This window comes from Rhynchophorus ferrugineus, unplaced genomic scaffold (genome assembly GCF_030347505.1).
Source record: "Rhynchophorus ferrugineus isolate W39M unplaced genomic scaffold, kcgeb_rfMv2 rfM2, whole genome shotgun sequence".
In the NCBI taxonomy this organism is placed as follows: Eukaryota; Metazoa; Arthropoda; class Insecta; order Coleoptera; family Curculionidae; genus Rhynchophorus; species Rhynchophorus ferrugineus.
In genome coordinates, this window is record NW_027472581.1 from 900,504 (window position 1) to 923,159 (window position 22,656).

Consider the following 22,656-nt stretch of genomic DNA (forward strand, 5'->3'; position numbering starts at 1 on the left):
ATGCTTTGACAACAAAGGTTGTTTGTCAGAAAATGAATGAAAATGAAAATAAACATAAGAAAATTCCTTCCAGCTCCTTTCCAAATATTTGTAGAACGTGTCTGTTATATACTGAGTTATTTTTAATTGATGAAGTCTGCTGGGAAGGCTTAAGTCTTGAAGAATTAATACAGAACTGGACGCCGTTAGAAGTAGGTTTTCCCAAAAATATATATTACAATATAATTTTTTGTGTTATTTTAGATAAAAGAAAATGATGAAATGCCAAGGAATATGTGTAAATCTTGTATTAAACATATGTATCAAACTTATCATTTCCTATTTAAATGTAAAAAGTCAGAAACATTTTTATATAGTATACTGGAAAGTGAAAGAAGCTCTGAAAATAAAACAGCACATATAGGTCAAGGAGATAATATTTTGGAATCATTAGAAAATGATAGTGCAAACAAAAATCAAGGGGATAATGATAATAGAAGTGATGTTTACTCAGATCATAATGAAAATGAGAATGATGATCCAATAGAAACTGCACTTGAATCAAATGGTCCTTGTAAAATCGAAAACACTGAAGATTTTAATGTAAAATGTGATATTAAGAAGGATATTCAGGTAAAACACAAAGTTAAAATGAGAAAAATGGCCAAAGCAAAATTAGTTGCCTACAATGATTTGCCTAAAGGTAACAAAAGACCATATGTATTTCGAAAAGGTGTGTTGAATAATATCTATTGGTAATTAAGTATTAAAACTTTTTAGACAACAGCTTAATTTTGTGGTTTTTGTCTCAGGTCCACCTTATACTTGCATAACTTGTGATGCCTCATTTCAATGTTATGATGATTTGAAGAAACACAAAATTGAAACAAAACATAAAAAGGCACTAAAGTTTATTTGTCCCTTTTGTCAAAGGAGACATGATGCTTATTCTAAATATTTGGAGCATGTTCGCACTCATACTGGTGAAAAACCTAATAAATGTCCAACTTGTGGCAAAGATTTTAACTTTAAAACAGACTTAAAAAGGCACATGATCATGCATATGGATGTGAAACCATATATTTGTAGATTTTGTAATAAAGGTTTTACTAGAAGACAATATTTAACTGACCATGAAAGAAAACATACAGGGGAACAATTGCTATGTTTATTTTGCGGGAGAGGATTTCATTCATATTCTACATTATCTTACCATGAGAAAACTCATAAAGGTCCACCAGGATGTGTTAGAGACCCCATGTCTAAAGACAAATTATTCCAGTGTCAGATATGTGACAAAGTTTTACTAACTGAACAAACCTTAAAGGCACATACCCTGCTACATGGTCCAAGGAATTTCAGTTGTGAAATATGTGGAAAAACTTACATTAGCAAGAACAGATTGCAAGATCACATCAGATTTTCTCATCAAGGTAAGTTCATAATTTGTATGTTAAGCTACTGCAAATTTAGTTAACTATGCAATAGAAATGTTTTTTGAATCTGTTCATGTTACTTCAGTTTGAGAATAGAATAATCCAGTTAGCCATACAAAATAAATTTGTTTGTTTATTAAACAGTGCACTTATTTGTTTGTCAGTTTAGTTTGTAAAATTCCAGTGTGGGGTTTAAAAAAATGGTAACAAACATTCTTATCAAATTAAAATTATCGCGAAACAACTTTCAAACAATATGTGATAAAAGTTTGACATCTGCATTTGATTGATTTTATACAGAAATGAAATTGTAAGAATTTTTTCTTTGCTATTTTCATACGTTACTATTCACTTATTTCTTTATTGTTTAAATTATCAAGTGACTATATTATTTGATTTTGAAAAAATAAGGTTTCGGTAATTTCATATTCGATTAATTTGTTTCATTTTTAGAATCATTTAATTATATTGCCTTCTGGCTAAATCGAACCTTAGAATACTTTTATTTACTTGCCTAATAATCAATGTCAAATTAAAATACACTATAGTGTGACTGGATCTAGTTTAAAATAAATGTTTGAAAATATATTTTTTTTAATATCTATGCAAAATGTTTAGTGAATTGTGGACCTACTTAATAATATCTGAAAAAGATGTATATTTCAATATTTTATTTATTTTTAGAAACTAAATATTCCTGTAACATATGCAATAAGGAATACAAACAAAAGAGTGGGTTGGAAGTTCACATAAAGTCGCATTATGGGCAAAACAATTATCCATGTGAAATATGTGGAAAACATTTTGCCTGTAAAGGATCACTATATCAACATAAACGTGTTCATACCAGTAAGGAATAAGTATTAATATTTATTTTTGTTATAATTATCCGACAACAAAGTATAAGGAGTGTTGATTTATTTTGACCGTGTTTTTTGTAAATGTGATTAGATTTATCAAGCGTTGACATTGGTTGACTATTTAAACAGCAAAGTTAATGTTTTAAAATAGCATGGGTTGCGCCATCTGTTGGGGATCCACAAGAATTCACACTTTCACGGTCCTACCATTTTTTAATGTTTTATATTAATATTTACATTGTTTGCAATTTTATAACTTTTTGAATTTAAGTATTACAATGTAAATATCAATCATGATTTATTCTTTTAAATTGCGTCTTTTTGTTTTTTTAATACTTAATTGTGTGGTATAAAGATTTTTTATGAATTTATTAAGGCTATGGGCTATAAAAAAACCATCAAAAACATCAAAATAAATATGTAGATGTGTTTGTATGGGATTTAATGTTTTTCATTCATGATTTTAAGGTGACTTAATCAGGAATTAATTCTTGTAATTAACCTTTATTGGCTATAACTTTAATGTTAATAATGACCGTTGATAGTATCAAATTTCATAGTGTTCATGGTGTTACAGGTGACTTTTACCCAGCATTATTATTTAGTGTTATCAATATATTTAGTAGCCTTTGCATAAGGAAGTTAGCAGTTGTTAATATGTTTTTCCCCAAGTTTCTGAATCAATTATTTAAACAATTTGTGCTTGAGAAATGATTTGTTATTATTTTTGTTAACTTCTGAGTTCTTTTAATGTTCTTCCAGGAATTATATTATTTCTTGGAGGTTTAACATTAATTTATCTCATTATTATTTGTTGTATTTTCTTAACAATACATTTTCCATGGTGGAATGTATTCATTTTGATCGGTAATTTTGTTTTCTCGCGTATTTAGAGGTAATTTCCACTTGTTCTTCAGTGTGTCTGGTCTAATTCTCATTATATTTAATGGGTGTATGATATTGTGGTCATTTGAACTTTCTTATTGCTTTCCATAATGAATATTGCTAGCGTTTGATTTTCCATGTCATCGTGAAATCTTTGGTTTTGACTTCTTTATCTCTTAATTAGTCATTAGTTTTTATTTTCTGTCGATTTTACTAGTTTTCAAAATTCCTCAAACTTCATTTTTTCTACTAGGCATATAATGGCTGATCTCATTTCGAAAGAACGATGTATCTTTTATCCACGAGTCGACAAATAAATAATCACAGGGAGCAAAGCCTGGAGAATACGTCGAATAGGGTAGCTCTTTAATGTCCAAGTATTTTTCACCGACTTTGGTTTGACTTGGTATCATATTAATTATTTTTGGCTGATACTCATTGTTGTAGTGACAGTATCAAACGTTTGTTAAAATCAATTATTATTATGTGAAAGTAATAAAGAAGTGAAAAAAAAACTGATATCGCAACAGTATTTACGAAATAATTAACGTAATTTAAAATGACACCTTTTCAGTTATATTCTACGAAATGTTAAATTCTAATATTTTTTAAGAGGATACCAAGTACCAATGCAAGGAATGCCTTCATATATGCATCAACAAGCGACACTTAGAAAATCACATGCGCACCCACACAGGGGAGAAACCTTTCGCGTGCGTGTTCTGCGGGAAAACGTTTGCTCAAAAGGCGAACATGCAGGCTCATACGAAGATTCACACGGGCGAAAAAAACCACGTGTGCAAGATCTGTAGCAAGGCCTTCTACGACGGCAGGGGACTGAAGAAACACATGGCCGTGCACGACAAAAACGGTGAACTTGAACCTTTTGTATAATACTAATGATAATATTAACTAGTCAATACCAGAACCACGTTTCCCGGTACATCATATTTTCATAATTTATTTAAATATTTAATTATGATGTACATGTACTTGCGTTGTAGCAACGTTAATTTTAATTGCAGTAAAATATATTTGCGTATTTATTAATGTGCAATACCAAAGGTTTCTTTTTCTGAGAAGCAATTTTAGTGGTTTAGAACCAATTAATTTTGATGGCTATGCACATTTTAATATTAATTTTATGTTTTAAGGATATTAAAAAGTGTAATTTTTTCTCTTTGAAGCTATGTTTCATTGTAATTCAGGTGTACTTTGTGTGTTGAAAAGTAATTCACGTTTCTTGAATTGTATTATGTATTGAACTACATTTTTCTAATAATATTTTGTTTGGATATGATCGAAAGTATCATTGTTCGATCAAGTTTGTTTAAATCAGTTGAAGGTTTTTCATTTTTTATTTTAAAATGATACTAGTGCTGATTATTGATTGTTTCTCACCAAGGGTAGTATTTATTACAAAAGCTACACTGTTTAGTAAGCAATTTTTTGGATTGATCGAAGAGTGTCTTGAATATTTTGTACTCTAAGAGGATTTAATTATATAAATATTGTTTAATCTACTTTTATCTTTTGGAAATCTAGCTCGATAGCATATTAAATCTGTTTTTTTCGATAATAAGAGCTCTAATTTCTCTAGGATAATTATTTTTATACAATGAGCTAATATTAGTGGTATCATTCACATTTTATCTGATCCTGATTTCACAGTAGCCAAGATGATTTAATAGTTTGCCAATATGTTGGTTTGTCAGTTGAGTTGATTGGCTGTTTGTTCGGCTGCCTGATTCTCTTATTGTAATTAATTTGGATCTCCAATGGACGTGTTTAGCATTGAAATATCCCCACCTGATAAATTTGTAGTCATATTGACTACACTAATAGCACTGCCACCATTGGATGTATTTACTGGATGTGCTATTTGATATATATTGCAACACTTATGTGTAATAATTAATTCATCATTAAAATGGGTTTTAGAGATGAGATATATGTCATTATCCTCTAGATTTAAAACTGATAACAATTCTTGCTGGTGTTGCTAAGATTTTTGAGCCTTTAATTTCCGTTAATTAACGGCCTTAATTTCTTCACCCAAAATCCGGCTTGTACGACCGTGAAAATTTTTCAGGTTCAGAAATTCTACACAATTTGCTGCATTGGTTCGTGCGATTAACGAACAAGTTATATTCGACATCTTAGGATATCCGTTATCCTTACCGCTGCCTTGATTAAATAAAAGAAACTGTTTATTTTAATACTTTATATAAATATTATTATAATTATTTACAGTTATTTTTCTACTAAACTCTTTTTAATGTTCTAAACAAACTCTCTGCCAGTATCAAAACGTGATAATATGCGAATTCCATATATATATATATATATATATATATATATATATATATATATATATATATATATATATATATATATATATATATATATATATAAATGCCCTGATGGTATTTCATTTCCACTATGAACCCACATTGTAAACGGTATTTAGAAATAAATATTAATTTTCTCAAACATTAGCAACAAAACAAAACAAACAATTAATTCTTCTATTTGCTGGAGAGCGATTTGAATACAAGCATTTTGGCTTTTGCTGACTATACTTCTGAACGTTGTAGAGTAGATTTCTTGATGTTAGCCCGTTTATTTTTGCTTTTGCAACTCTACATCCTCTGTAGTTTGCAAGGTAGTTTGTTGGGCTTCTTTTGGTTTGTCATAATTGTTTGTTCGATATTTACCAGTTTGATGGTATCGTACTTTTGTGTATGATCTTAGTGCTTGCCTTTCTTTCATTGTGACAGAAGCTTGGATTATCTCAGAGGTAAAATTTCCACTCTCACTCCCCATATATTTCATCCATAATTTTTGCCATATTATTCAGTAAGGAAAGGAAGCATCGTCATCTTTGTTGTTTTTTTTTCTTTGATATATAATTTTCAATTCACTGTAATTGCAAGTCGTATTACCAAAGCATCAAAAGTAAAGAGTGCCTTTACTTTTGTCCAAATATTTTAAAATAAAACACCGCAGTACAAATTGCTTTGATTAATATTTTTACGTATTTATATATTTTTGAATGTTTTCAAATAATTATTGTTTTCAATAGTGATGATAATACTTTTTTTGAGTTTTATTTGAAAGTCTCCTTTTCATCAACTAAAGTTTCATCTGGATTGAGCCTACTACCATCTCAGAAGAACATGAATATACAAATATGTCCCGGTAATTATCGCAGCAGCAGTAGGAGCCGATTAATAAGGATTAGTGCTTAAGATAAACATTCATTTGAAGAATCTATGCCTTACATAGAATTTTTTAAAACGTGAATTCCTTTTTTTGTACCTCCTGCACATTCACCAACAACCGAGTATTTTGTGCAATGATATTATTTATAATGTGTTCCTATAAATAAACTGTTTTTACTGTATTGATTTTTTTTTAATATATAAGGTATACCTATTTTCCTAAATCACCAAATACTTTAATGCATAATTTTTCTTCTGATAGAATAAGTACAGCGTAGTATATACAGTTGCCTTGGTGACATCAAGATGACTTTATAGAGACTATAATGAAACAAACAAGATATATTATGTGATTATGTTTATTATTTGGCAATTTTTTAATTACATTTTACCTATTTATTAATTGGTTACAACAGATGCTATTGAAAAAGCCTATGAAAGTAAAAAAGTATGCTCAGCTATATTCTTAGATGTACCGATAAGGTTTGGCATGAAGGCCTTGTACTACAGAAAATGCTACCAAAACAACACACTGAACTATTAGAATCGTACATTACAACCAGAATGTTTAGAGTCAAACAAGAAGATTACTCTACAATAAAAGAAGCTAAAGCATGTGTACCATAAGGAAGTGTACTGTGACCAATGCTTTATCTACTCTACACTTGTGATATACCACAATTGGAGAATATTACGATGGCTACATGAGCTGATGATACTGCGATTATAGCTGTCGGAGACAATAGTGAAGAAGCCTCACGAAAATTGCAACAGGCAAGTGACAATATAAATAATTGGACACAAGCTTGGAAAATAAGAATTAATGAAAGTAAATCGGTACATGTGTAGTTCACCTATAAACAGATTGTACTAGCACCAATACCATTAAATAATACTACCATTTCATATAGCAACAACGCTAAATATTTCGGAATGAATCTTGATGCAAAACTTCGCTGGAAGGGACATATAAAGAAGAAAAGAAAAGAACTGGAATTGAAATATAGGAAAATGTATTGGCTAATTGGAAATCATAATTATCAGTACATAATAAATTGCTATTATATAAGCAAATACTGAAACCTATATGGACCTACGGAGTTCAATTATGGGGATGTTCAACAAAGTCCTGAGAGGTATTGTGGGTGCACCCAAATACCATAGGACTGATTACCTACATCGAGACCTTCAGATACCCACAGTCAGTCAAGAAATCAAGAGAATTGCAAGGGGGTATGAGAAAAGACTCCATTCTCACGAGAATATTGAAATATTGCACCTTTTGGATACCACCAGAACAGGACACAGACTCAAAATAATCAAACCATCTGATCTTCTGTAGTGCGATGCATATATTAAAAAATTCAGCAGTGACATGTATAAACATTATTTCACCAGATACTGAGATAGGGCCGATGGGTTCTCCTAGTTATATACCCATATTTAAGTTATCATAAAGACAAATTGTAGGTTAGACAGAAACGACTAGTAGCAATGTATTAATTAAATAATAATTGAAAAAAATTAATTGGTTATATGCGATTGGGAACATTTTATGAAATTCAAAAAACTGACCACTGTTTTTTTATTGGTAAAACATTGTAGCAAAGCTGATAGGATAAATTGAGTTTATGATACTATACGTAAAACTATTAAAAGTATTAAAAAACAAAATTACTAGAATAGGGTAATTTTCAATGTTCACATAATGTTTTGTAAGGCAATTTGTATATAACAATATTAGTATCATTATTTAGTATTTATTGAATAATAATGGGTATGTGCCATTGATAAAAATATATAAGGAACGTATAAGTACTGACACTATTGCCAACAATGTTGTACTTATTTGAAGTATGTTAAAGTATATAGATACTACTAAATGAAAAATATAAAGTTACAAGAGAAAAATTCATAGCTTATAGGTGCTTTGAATTCGGAGCATTTTTTCTCATTTAATAATCAGCATTACTCTTGTTAAAAAGAGACAGAATGAACTCTGATGCGTCCGATCATGTAACCAAATCGGTTTATAAATTCGATTTGTGTTGGTACAGGTCGACACTTTTGTCATATGTCAATTTAAATATAAGAAAACAACACTAACCTATTAATTGATTGTGGTAACTAATCTATTGTGGTTGTTTAATGAATTGTAGTTTAAGTCCTTCAGTAAATATGCATTAGATGTACTATAAAGTAAAAATAAATTATATTTTGTAACGTTTTTTTGTTCGATATTTTATTTATTTTGGTATTTAGTTTTTAATAAATTTGTTTGTTTAAATAAATTGTTCAGTTAGCCAATCATATAATATATCTAGCTTATTTCCCTATTGTCTGTTTAATAGGCCCTACGTTCCAACCTTGGCTTAAATATAATAATGTTAAGGTTGAAACTACTTGATGAATAATATATTTGCTTGTTTATTTACTGTTTTTTTAAATTAAAATGTTTTTTGTTCATATTTTTTCTACTTCTAATTTTTTATATTTTATGAAACAATGCTGAATATGAAATTTAAAAAATTAATATATTGTGCGTTGCAGGTTGCATACATCGCAAATAATCGAATTATATATCGACTATGCCTAACCCCACTTCATTTCGCTGTCAGTTTGACATATCGATAAAAATTTAGTTGCATTTTAAACATTCTTCATATTTTATACTTTTTGAATTTTAAATTCTACTTACACACATATTTGTAATAAATAATTTAACCATGTAATAAATTATCGGTATTTACATATTAATACAATAAATATTCGAGCACTATAATACCATATTTGATCATATTACGCCGCTACCGTGACATACTAATTACATTGTGACTTCTTCGAGGATTTAATTACCATTTCAGCTATTTTAATGACCGTACTTTATGCAACTTTTTACGGCAAAACACTTTGTGGGTGGCACCTATGAAAGATCAGCGTTGAAATTTCGTCCACAATATTAATGAAGAAGAACGTCGATGTAGGTCCGTTAAAACAACGCATAATTACGGTCGCGGTCTGAAAATATTTCGCAGCTATACATTAGTTTCAATGTCACTGGAACTATAATGTTTTGTCGCAAGAATTTGATCGGAATACAAAATGCTAATTAGAACGAAATAAACAAAAAAGGAATCGTGTTGTGGGCGGAACATTGAAGTCGTCTCAGCTTATTTTTTAAAAATCTTGTTATGACATATGTTTTGGTTTTAGGTTAGTAATTGTATTGTTATTGTATTTATTACCTTTTATTTATTATATTCTAATATATATTTTTAAATTACTCCTAGTGATTCAAGACTCCGGCCACAGGTCAATAAAATTTCAATCGTTCTTGGATTTCTTCTGATAATAAATATATTGGATTAAATATTTTAATATGTCTATGTTTGAAAGGAGGCGCGTGATGCTTTTTTAAGTTGGATTTATTATTAGTTCTTGACGATTTATGTATTTTCATTGGTAAATTGATGGATGAATAAATGGAATGAGATAAGATGGCTAAAAATTGATGATAATAAATGTTATTAGTTGACGTTTCGTCGAACTAACGTTATTTGTATATATTTTTATTTTGAAGTTATTATTGTTATACTTATATGTTCTATATTTGAAGGTTAATGAATAATAATTTGTGTTTAAATCCAAAACATTTAAACAATAAAAAGATATGACATGATATTGACAGTAATTGATTTTTTTTCAATGCTTGTAGTTTTAGAAAATTATCTTGCAAATTATATGCGCTTTTGAAGAATATAATATAAACAGAATAAATTATCTCGAATTCACAAATTAACCTAATATTTTTGTCGAGACTAAAGTTAAAATGTTTTGGTACATTTTTCATCTCCTATAATATAAAAAATATAATACGAAGAACTTTTAAATGTAATTATTTAGCAATATACAAATACTACAATAACAAAACAAAGTTATAGTTCTTGTAAAATATTCGTATACTTGAAGATTATAAAATATATTTAGAATTCACCAATTAACCTAAAATCTCACTTGAAACTCAAACAAACTTCAAATTTAACTAAGTTTACTGTTTATCATTTTAAGTTTATATATTATGTGTTTTGTTTGTTATATTATATCTTTAAATAGAGCTGAAAGAACTAATTCAAAATGAACAAGACCAAGGCATTCAAGAATACCTAGAGAATTTGACATCAACTGAGGCTACAGACTATTCGTTGTGGAAAACAACAAGAAAGCTTAAGAGACCCCAGCAGCATAACCCAGCTATTAAAACAAGCGAAAATAATTGGGCTAGAAGCAATCAAGAGAAGGCTGACATTTTCTGTCTGCCCACCACAAAAATAACTACTGTGACAACATACGCAGACGGCACAGCAATCTTGGCATCCCATGAAGATTCAGTCACAGCATCAATAAACCTACAAACCCACCTGGATCAAATACAACTATGGTTGAAGACATGGCGCATTAAAGTCAATGAAACAAAATCTACCCATGTAACGTTTACCCTGCGTAGAAGAACATGTCCACTAGTGAATATCAATCTTCGTCAACTCCCCCAAGCAGAGCAAGTTAAATATCTTGGTATGCACTTAGATCGACGCCTAACCTGGAAGAAGCACATACTCTCTAAACGGAAACAACTTCGACTGAAATTATATCAAATGTATTGGCTCATCGGGCGCAAATCCAAGTTATCATTAGATAACAAGGTATTGCTGTATGAGTCTATACTCAAGCCTATTTGGTCATATGGAATCTAACTATGGGGTACCGCTAGCAAATCTAATATATCCATCATTCAACGGTTCCAAAATAAAGTGTTGCGTGCCATTGTTGATGCTCCGTACTATATTTCAAATAAAGTTATACAACACGATATTCCTCTAGAACCTATAACGAGTGTAATTTAACGTGTTTATGTGAAGTACTTCGAAAGAGTGTCAGTGCATCCCAATGTACTCGCTAATCAGCTAAATATGCGACGTGATAGTGAAGTGCGTAGACTAAAACGTTTAACACCATCTGATCTGATTACTGGACATATATAAACTTTAGAATAAGCTTTAGAATAAGACTAATTAATTAAGATAATATTTTATACAAAAGATCGCTTAATGAAGTGATTTTCTGCATGCCATGTAAATATAATATAGACATAAGAAATACTAATTGCCTATAGGGCAGAGTGTGGAATCACAAAGAGTACAAAAATATCTTTTAATATTTCATATTGTCCTTCATTTATTATAATTAACATAAAATCCTCTTCTTTTAAAGTAGGGTCGGTATCCAAAAAATTAAGATTGTCGCTTATATAACAACACACATTATTATTGATGTCAGTTACTGTCTGTTGTTGGTCGCAGCTTCAACACTTGTAGCGTCACTGTTAGGTTTTGTATCTGTGGAACTCCATTGGTTTGCTTTCTGAATATTATATAAATCTGTATGAGTAACTAAATTTAGTCTTTTCAAAATGCTATTGCTTAAATTAGTTCGGGTATCATCTAATATAGCGTCATAAGTCATTGAATAAGTGGTTCTTAGACCAACGATTCTAGTGGTTGCTATTAACATTAAAACGTATTATATAATCCTTCCAATAAAACAGCCAATACACGTCATAGGTGACGTAGAATGTGCTGTCAAATGCAGTTTGTAGAAATATAAAATCGTTTTAAACTGGGATTGAATTTTTCCTTCTCATTTTACTCTCATTTTACCCTAGTTAAAAAGAGACAAAATACTGTAACATAATCAATTTATAAAATTCAATTTCTGTTGGCAGTGGTCAACCCTATTTGTCAAATGTATACAAAATTCTTTAAAACGTTTGTGATAATAATTAGGGGTTATGAATGGCATATACAAACTAAAAGTCCAATTTGATGCGGCAACATTGCGAAATATTTACATTTGTCTGTTCTTATGCATTGTCTGTTAATTTGGTAGACTATAGAAGACAGCTTGAGATGCTTGATTGCTTGCAGCAAGTACAGCAAGTACATAATAAAACGTACGACGTAAATGATCTACGTACATCCCTCTCTCCGTTTCTTTAAGAGAAAGGTGTTATGGTCAGATGGAAAACAGATGATTTTCTAATTCTTTCTAAAATAGATTCATTCTTGTATGAAATTATCCACCAATTGCCTCAATGATGCTGCAGATGGAAATATACTTCTCATTCTCTACTCTAAAACTCCCCATAACTGTTATGTTAAGGTCGGGCGATTGTGTTGGCCAGGGAAAATGTTTGATAACAAATGACTGATGATAAAATCAAGACTGAATCCTTTTGGCTGTGCGTATGGGCGTATTATTATCTTGAAATAGAGCAGTGTTTGGCAATAATATGCTAGTCCAAGCAATAACTTCATGATTGAGAATTTTGAGACATTCATTCGCAGTAAGTCGGCCAGTGATGTGAATGAGGGGACCAGCTGAACACTATCATATTTCTGCCTAAAACATAACGAAACCTGCCCCATTCTTGACTGCAGGAAGCAGGCAGTCCGGATCCTAGGCCTCTCCATACATAAACCTGACCGGCTGTAGGAACAATATAAACAATGATTCCTCCGACTACATAACATTCTTCTAATCATCATCTTTCTCAGCTTAGCGTTGGTTTCCATTATAGAGGGTTTTGTAATCGTAGCCCTTCCATGAATGTTAGATTTGTGGAGCTCCCGTTGTACTGTCTTTGTCGAAATAATATTACTCAAGAGAGTGTTAAATTCTGATTTCATTTACCTGTACCAACGTGACCTGTCAAAATGTCGCAATGTTGCCGTAGCAACTCTTGAGTTTTGATACATTTTGACATTGACATATAACATAATTTTAATATAAATAAAATAATGAAAGAAAAATGTTATATATTATAGTTTATTTTTATCGAACTTAAAACCCTAATTAATTATACAGCCATCATAATTTATAGGTTAGGGTTGTTTTATTATATATACATTAAACTTTTTTTCACGCTAGTATAGGTAGAGTTCTAGGCGCGTTTTTTATGTAGCGGTATCCCCCAAAGGCCTAATCCACCTAATTAACAATTATAATTATAATGTATGTACGTAATGTATTTTACTTTCATTAGATAGCATATTTTCCTTTTACGCTTAGTTGTTTCCTTCGATGCAATGTTTCCTTTGAAAGTCATTTTGATATTACTATATTTCTCCTTAGTTTTTTCTGTTACTACCTGTACACATCTTCACAACATAGTATAAAACAAAGTCGCCTTTTCTGTCCCTATATCCCTATGTGCGCTTAAATCTTTAAAACTACGCAACGGATTTTGATGCGGTTTTTTTCAATAGATAGAGTGATTCAAGAGGAAGGTTTATATGTATAATACATGCATAATATACTAAGGCAACATTGCTAATTTTAGAGGTTTCTAACGTGATGTCGTAAATTAACCTATTTTTTGGGCTTATTTAGCAATTAGCAAAAACGCTGCCTAACCCTACGAGTTAGATCAAATTAATGTACTACAGTACTGTACACCATAAAAAGGTCTACAAAAAAGTCCGCGATGGTATATGTTTATCTTTTAGGGATAACCCACATTAACCATTTTTATTGTTTACTTTTTACGTGAGAAAATGGCTTATTTACGAAGCTATTTTAAGCAATACGGCATTAATCCTTATCGAATTAAGTACCTTAAATACAGTGTGCAATTAATATAGATCAATATGGTTCCTTACAGCATGTAAATTAAACAAATATTTTCGGAGATATTACAAATTTAAAATTTGCGTTTAAAAATGTGTAATGTAATAAAAATTTTATGAATTTAGATATTCCAAAGATACCAGGAAATCTTCATAGTAAGTATAGGGGAAGAGGAATTGTTTTACTCCAAATTTAATGCGTGCAGGCCAAGGGCAGTAATGAATGAACCAAAAATACTGGATCGATTTTAATCATGTTTTCATTGAGTGACATAGGCATATATATTTTATGCCCGTGCAAAGTCGGAGCGGGCCGCTATGTTTTTATATACAACGTTCATATTTTTTCTGTAGTGTATTTAATTTAGTATCAGCATTGCACCCGTGCGAAGCCGGGGCGGGTCGCTAGTTATTAATAAAACTACATTTAAACACCGCATTCTTCTTAATGCGCATTTGCCATATCTGCAAAACAGTTAGTTCTGGTTCATTTCTTCATGGTAGTCACCCTTGGACTTAGAGGAAAACACTAATTCTGCATCAGGAGTAAAACCATTTCTGTTTCCAGCATGATGAAAAACTTATGTCTGCAATGAATTATTAATAAATGTTATGACTAACAAAACCTAATAGATAGTTATTTTAACCTTTTTCCATCAACTTTTGTTGTCTTTACACTATATTTATTACCAGCTTACCATGAGTGACCCAATGTACCATTCTGAAATATTCATGTCTCATCTAAATATACAAAATGATATAATAATTCTTCCTTGATTTTGTTATATGTTTTTAAATATTGTATTTTTTTAAAAGCAATGTCTGGAAGTTCCATTAAACCCCTTCGTTGGCTATCTTTACACCACTTAAATCCTATATTACCCAACAATGTATGAAGGGATGTTCTACATCTCTCAAATAGCTGTATATCTTTTGCCTTTTTGTGGATATTTTTCAGACTAACAATTTTCTCTGAAATAATTGTATTAAATTATGTTTCGATTGATAAAACTACTTTCTATCTTTATCCATTTCGTATGTTTGATCTCTGATAGAGCTAAGATCAAGCTGATCTTGACTCGTCACCTATTTCGCATAAAGACGGTTTCTTTCTGGTGAATTTAAGGTTATATTGTTTTTTATTTTTTGTGATATTTTAGTGACCGTTACTAATATTCAGTGTCGCTGTAACGGGCAAAAAACCGCGGCGATGTTTGCTGGTTTATAACCAGTAATTATAATATTTTGAAGAGTTTTGCAGACACTTGATCAATGGACAACTTCGGTTACATGTTCGAACTTCTCAAAGAGCATTCTATCACTTTTTAAATAGAATAAAATGAGAAGGAAATATTGTCTTAATAAAACGATTTTACTACTTTCGACAGAAACATATTGATGTTATACCATATTTTGTGTTTGTTGTCATTATTGTAAGTTGTCTTGCGCATGCATTTTGCTTAGTTCCAATGTTTCTACATGACTTTCAGCGCTTGACGACGAACGGAATCATGTCACAGGATATAGGTTTTGGTTCTGAGAAAATAACCCTATTTTTCCTTGTAATTTAGTTATTACTTCAAACATAATTTTGAATGATTTATATGCATTTAATATCTATTAATGATTAATAATATTGCACATAATTATATCAAAACGTTATAAAAATATGAAAAATTAAAATATTTATATTTTCGTTGCAAGAATCTTGTTTTGAAATCTGAACATATTATTTTGTCTATCCCCTGTAGATATCAAAACAAACAAAAAACTAGTTTTGGATAACTAGTGACATTTTCCTTTTAAAGAAATGTTTATCTAAACGCCGATAATTATATAACATTATTTAAATAAATTTTTTTACAGTGTAAATAAATATATAAACACCAGTCAGCTATCCTTTTATTATACTTATTCATTCTGCTCGTCAAAATGATGACAGCCTTCGGCGCATTTAAATTAGAATAAATTGCTAATATTTGGTAATATGGTTATAATTAATGTTATACTAATTATATCAATTTTTTATAATTGGTATGGAAATATTGGTAGCAAATAGGTTCTGGGGAGGTTATTATAAATTGACGTCAAGCTGTTATAATGATTTTTCAGTATTATAAAATTGAATATTATTATTTCATTCATCAGATAAGTCATACTTTGTTGATGTTGCTAGTGGTTTATAATGTGGGTTATCAAATTATTTTGCAACATTGGATTACTAGTTGGTTTGATGTTTTAGGCTAGTGCCATATTTTGCACCTTATAAGTCTAAATAGTCTTTATAATTGACTAATAAACCAGGCTCTTTGATTTTAGGTCATGTTCTGAATCTCTTCAGACTAACCAATAGAGTTCTTTCGTTTTGAGTCTGATCTACTTTGTATTTTGACTAACGTGATATTTGAAATGAAATATTCCGGAAGGAAAAATAGAAAGAGAAAAAAACGACAATTCTGACACTATCGTTCACCTAGACACTCATCATCTAATGCACGACGCTGCCCTTATATCTAAATTTTCAGACTTATCATCTCATACACTTAAGGCAACTCTTCAGTTTTTAGATAAATACAAAATTACAGTTGTTGAATATGAAATGTGTAGCTGTAAAAGATTTATGGAGTAGAAAATTAAAATCATTTGTTTTATATCGTTCCTTTCAAAATATAATTAAAACGTACATTGTCGTTAATAACAGGTCAATTAAAAAGTCCCCGGCCTGATTCATAGATGGCGCTACTAGAATTAAATCCATATGTTTTTTAGTTAGCCTTAACTTTCAAAAGATGCGTGTATAAATTTGACAGCTGTTGGATCATTAGTTTGTGAATTATATCATTTTGAGTGAAGCAACTTTTGTTATTGTGAAAAAAATTGATAAAAAGGAATTTCGCGTGTTGATAAAATATCGCTTCTTGAAGGGAAAAATACAGTTGAAGCAAAACTTGACTTCATGCCGAGTTTCCTGATACTGCCCGAGGAAAATCAACCACCAAAGATATATGGTATGCTAATTAAGACCAAAGGTATGCTAGTTAAGGCGTGATGTGAAATGAGCACCGAAGACGGCCAACGCAGTGGACGCTTAAAAAATCCTATGCTAATGCTTAAAATATATGTATATATATATATATATATATATATATATATATATATATATATATATATATATATATATATTGTATAATTCATAATCGTCATCAAATTTATAATAAATAATATTGAGGAATGCTGAAATGATCCGCCGTATTTAAAACAAGGTAGTAGCCTACCAGTTGACTACAGGAGCAGCAGTACTAAGAAATTCAAGAGCTGGTCAAACAGGAATATAAAACTTGACATTTCTGAATGATGACAGTAAACATTTGAAATATTTTAAGGTGTTTTCTTAAGATTATTTGCATCGAATACTTATTTTGTTATTTGGTTATAAAATTATGGAAATATATACGAATATATAATATATAGCAGAAAATTTAATATGAAAATACAAGTTATTACACGTATTTTTGACTACATTGTTTTTGTTATGATCTTCACTAGGTCGTTGCGCCATATTGGGGTATCTAACATTATCTATATTAGTATAAAGATCATTAATCACAGATCACATATATTATGGCTGAACATCACATAATAATTACATAATAAATGATCTAAATATGAAATATAAGAAACCGAACTAACAGCTCCAGCCTTGAATTATAAACAGGTTCTTAAATCCCCTTGGGGATCCCCTGGAGACATTCAACTTCATAGTTTAGGGCATCCAGAAGAAAATACTAAGCAGTGACCTTTTGAAATAAACACTCGCTGAAGAGACCAGCGCTTCCAGAGAAGCGTCATCAATAACGATTACTCCAACAAGTGAAAGTCAAAGTTCTATCATGCTCCTTAATGATGTATAGTACTTATTTATTGGCTATATAAAAAAATGTGAAAAATACAATTAGATAAAACGGATGGCAGCGGTGTTACCTGGAGACGAGGCTTGGGCAGTCGATGGTGGTACGTCTAAACCAATCTGATAAGAAAGTCCAAAAGACTAAAATTTTTTGAGTTAGTTAAACGAAAAGTATATATTTCTCATTCAATGTCATCAATTGACATTTTGGATCAGAAGTTCATAGAAGAAAACATGTTTTTAACCAATATAGCATATCTTCTGAGAGATTTCTAAAAAGTTTCCCAAGAAATCAGTAAATTATAGCACAAGCTGTTGCAACATCCACCCTATTTCTCAGATTTAGTTACCATTGGCTGGAGGCTTATGGCACACGCTCACTGTGTTTTGTTCACACTCTCTATTTTTATCGATCAACAAAACTTATTGAACAAAATAATACTTCCCAATACCTCTCAAAAGTAAAACGCTCCATTTCTTGCTGCGAATGTTTGACACTGACATTTCCCTCAAAATATAGGCATTTCAAAAATTATACAATAGTTGCAGACTCTAAGATCAATTTAGCATTTCTGCGATTCTATATTTTCAATACGTTGGGTTTGAAAACAAAATAGATTTGTTACTTTTTACTTAAAACTTTAATATCATCACTGCAGAACTAACTGAAGCTATTGACAGTAGAGTCATGAGATGAGATGGTTGGGTCAGGTTTGAGTAACTCATGATGAACAATTTCTTAAGCCAACTAAACTCAACTTATGCCGTATCAACTTTGAGTTTTAGTTTAGTTTGACTTTGACATGCAACAAAATTCTAATCTAAATAAAATAATTAAACAAAAATACTTTTATCAAATATAATTTAATTTAGCATCATAGTAGATTTAATGCATATACTATCGAAGGACTTAAAAGTACAATTAAGTACACAGTTATATCCAATTAATGTATTTTATCCAAGTAATAACATATATTTTATTTTCGTCATTTCAAACTTTTGGACTCTACAATAATATTCTCCACAGTTATCATATATTAGTTATATACTCACCCTTACTTGTCTCCATCATCTCTCCTCACCCTGTCTTAGAAATTGGCAATATTGAATCATATCATATTCAGAAAGTTTCATTCAAGTGAGTATCCAATTCATCTAGCATTTGTTCACAATTGCATTATTTGTCAGTTTCTTCTTCAATGTGTCTGATCAAGTTAAACAAAACAGAAGGTGTTATTAAACATTGTTGTTTCCAGCATGAGGTACATAGTATCTGCAATGAATTATTAATAAATATTATAATATTTTTCCATCAACTTTTGTTATCATAACACCGTTTTTATCATCTTGCCATGAGTATAGTGACCATTGACTATATTCGTCGAATTCTGAAATATTTATGTCTCATTTAAATGCATAAATTGAATTAATAAGTCTTTCTTCATGTTATACCATGCTTTTAAAATCTGCATTCTTTTAAAAGCAATATCCGAAAGTTCCATTAGACCTCTTAGATACTTTTTAGACTAACAGTTTACTCTGAAATAATTTTATTAAATTATGTTTCTATTGAAAATCTACTCACTGTTTCTTACAATTCATAAATTTAATCTTGATGGAGCTAACATCAGGCTGATCTTGATTCGTCATCCGCTTCTTACGACGACGTTTCTTTTCGATGAATTCAAGGTTATATTTTTCATTTTTGAGATATTTCAATAACCGTATCCATACTAATATTCGGTGAATTGAGATATCGTATGTTCACACCAACTTTGGATAGACTATACTAAAAAGGATTAAACCATTTGACAGTATAGTGAATATAGTAATAGAGTGAAGTGTTTCAATAGAAAACATAAACAGCAATGTTAATACGAGAACTTTATTACTATAGACACTAATTAAGGACCGATGTGTTCTCCTGAAATATACTTAGTTTTGAATTTACCATACTTTAAAAACAATTTGCTACAAAGTTAGCTTTTATAGTCTACAAAAACTAGTAACAATGTATTAATAAAAAAATCTTTTCATTCTGAGCATTAAACTTTCTTAAACATCTGATCAGTAAAAATAAATATAGTAGTAGAGCGAACTGTTCTCAATAGAAAGCACAAACAGCAATGTTAATACTTTAATTTTTGGCTAGAACAAATCTTCAAGCGGCAAATGTCAAAAGTTCATGACGCCATTTTAACTATTATTCATTGTTCAATATTCATTGTCATTATGAAGACTAATTGATTAATTTTTTTCGTCAAACTTGACAAAATATTAAAAAAATAACGCTAATAGTAATACTAGAATATGTAAAAAATTAATGGTTGATTCGTATCTACGTAGACACATGTGGAATAAAATACCGCAGAATTCGTCAAACGATATATCGCTGCAAAAATGCATAAATTGAAGTAATAAGTCTTTCTTCATGTTATACCATGCTTTTAAAATCTGTATTCTTTTAAAAGCAATATCCGAAAGTTCCATTAGACCTCTTAGATACTTTTTAGACTAACAGTTTCCTCTGAAATAATTGTATTAAATTATGTTTCTATTGAAAATCTACTCACTGTTTCTTACAATTCATAAATTTAATCTTGATAGAGCTAACATCAGGCTGATCTTGATTCGTCATCCGCTTCTTACGACGACGTTTCTTTTCGGTGAATTCAAGGTTATATTTTTCATTTTTGAGATATTTCAATAACCGTATCCATACTAATATTCAGTGCAGCTGAGGCAACATTGCACCGTTCTAACGTCATAAATTGAGATGTCGTATGTTCACACCAACTTTGGATAGACTATACTAAAAAGGATTAAACCATTTGACAGTATAGTGAATATAGTAATAGAGTGAAGTGTTTCAATAGAAAACATAAACAGCAATGTTAATACGAGAACTTTATTACTATAGGAACTAATTAAGGACCGATGTGTTCTCCTGAAATATACTTAGTTTTGAATTTACCATACTTTAAAAACAATTTGCTACAAAGTTAGCTTGTAACAATGTATTAATAAAAAAATCTTTTCATTCTGAGCATTAAACTTTCTTAAACATCTGATCAGTAAAAATAAATATAGTAGTAGAGCGAAGTGTTCTCAATAGAAAGCATAAACAGCAATGTTAATACTTTAATTTTTGGCTAGAACAAATCTTCAAGCGGCAAATGTCAAAAGGTCATGACGCCATTTTAACTATTATTCATTGTTCAATATTCATTGTCATTCTGAAGACTAATTGATTAATTTTTTTCGTCAAACTTGACAAAATATCAAAAAAATAACGCTAATAGTAATACTAGAATATGTAAAAAATTAATGGTTGATTCTTATCTACGTAGACACATGTGGGATAAAATACCGCAAAATTCGTCAAACGATATAACGCTGCAAAAATTATGTAAAACCTTTTAGAAAAATAACGGTGCGACCGATTTGACCAGGATACAAAGATCACCGGACACCTGACCTTAAAAACCAAATACATTCTTTTCATAAAACACATTTTATATGGAAATGTTAAATATGTAGTTAGAAAAGATGATGAGGTGATGCTATTTTAGTAGCTCTTGAAATAAATTTAACAGTACCATCATATTAATCAAAGAAATATAGTTCATTAATTTAATCCTAGAATATAAATATGAAGACGTTATTATGGTATTGATAATTATGAAACAAACAGGAGTGAAACTGATATAAATACATATATTATAAAACAGTAGAACGCAGAATACATATTATATATATAAAGTACATACATATTATGTACATATAGTCCGTTCAATAAAACAGTGAACTCACGTCATCTCAATGGACGACGTCAAAACCTAATAATCTTGCCGCATCAACTCTGAGTTTTAGTTCATTTTGCCTTTGACATACAACAAAGTTCTAATCTAAATAAAATAATTCAACAAATACACTGTTATCAAATATAATTTATTTTAATTTTATAGCATATTTTATGCATATATTTTCGAAGGACTTAAAACTACAATTAATTATACAGTTATAATAATTTGTAGGTTAGGTTTGTGTTGTGTGTTATATTTTACATTGAACTCTTTTCCCCTCCATCCATGAGTTCTAGGCTTTTTTTAATGTAATGGTATCCCCTGGAGGTCTAATCTATCTAATTAACAATTATACATCCAAGTCATATATTTTACTTTCGTTAGAGAGTATATTTGTAAAGCTTGTGCTATCAAACTGCATTGCCAGATATTCAACGCTGTCTGCTTACGAAAGTAGATGGTTATTCAATTTTACTGAGGAACATGTGTTCTTCTGCAAAGGGTGAATGTCATATGGGTAGATTTTGTCTCATTTGTTTTGATACGCCACGTTGTCAACTACAATTCGACTTTGTTAAGATGAAGTTGGAGGTTTCTTGTGGCTGATATTGGATCCTTGTGTGATGATAAAACCGCTGTATCGTCAGCATATGTTGCAATAGTAGTATTTCGTGAGGTCGGTACCGTTTTACAATAAAATATCAGTCTGAGAGGTACGATTTCAGCAACTGAAAGTGCAAATGGGGCAAAAGCTTTTTCAACTTAACGTGCAGAACTAACATAAAGCTGATCTTGATTGGTCACCCGCTTGATATGACGACAGTTCCTTTTAGATCAACCCAAGATTTTCATTTTTTAAGATATTTCACTGACCGTT

General features: G+C 30.3%; 1 protein-coding gene across 1 annotated transcript; it reads left to right on the plus strand.

Moving 5' to 3' along the window:
* On the plus strand, positions 1 to 6,566 carry LOC143190895 (uncharacterized). Its single transcript, XM_076395477.1, has 6 exons — positions 1 to 191; positions 244 to 712; positions 792 to 1,412; positions 2,100 to 2,264; positions 3,774 to 4,031; positions 6,302 to 6,566. Exons 1-6 carry the CDS (start codon positions 33 to 35, stop codon positions 6,409 to 6,411), a joined length of 1,782 nt encoding a protein of 593 aa, XP_076251592.1. The 5' UTR covers positions 1 to 32; the 3' UTR covers positions 6,412 to 6,566.
* The last annotated feature ends 16,090 nt before the right edge of the window (positions 6,567 to 22,656 follow it).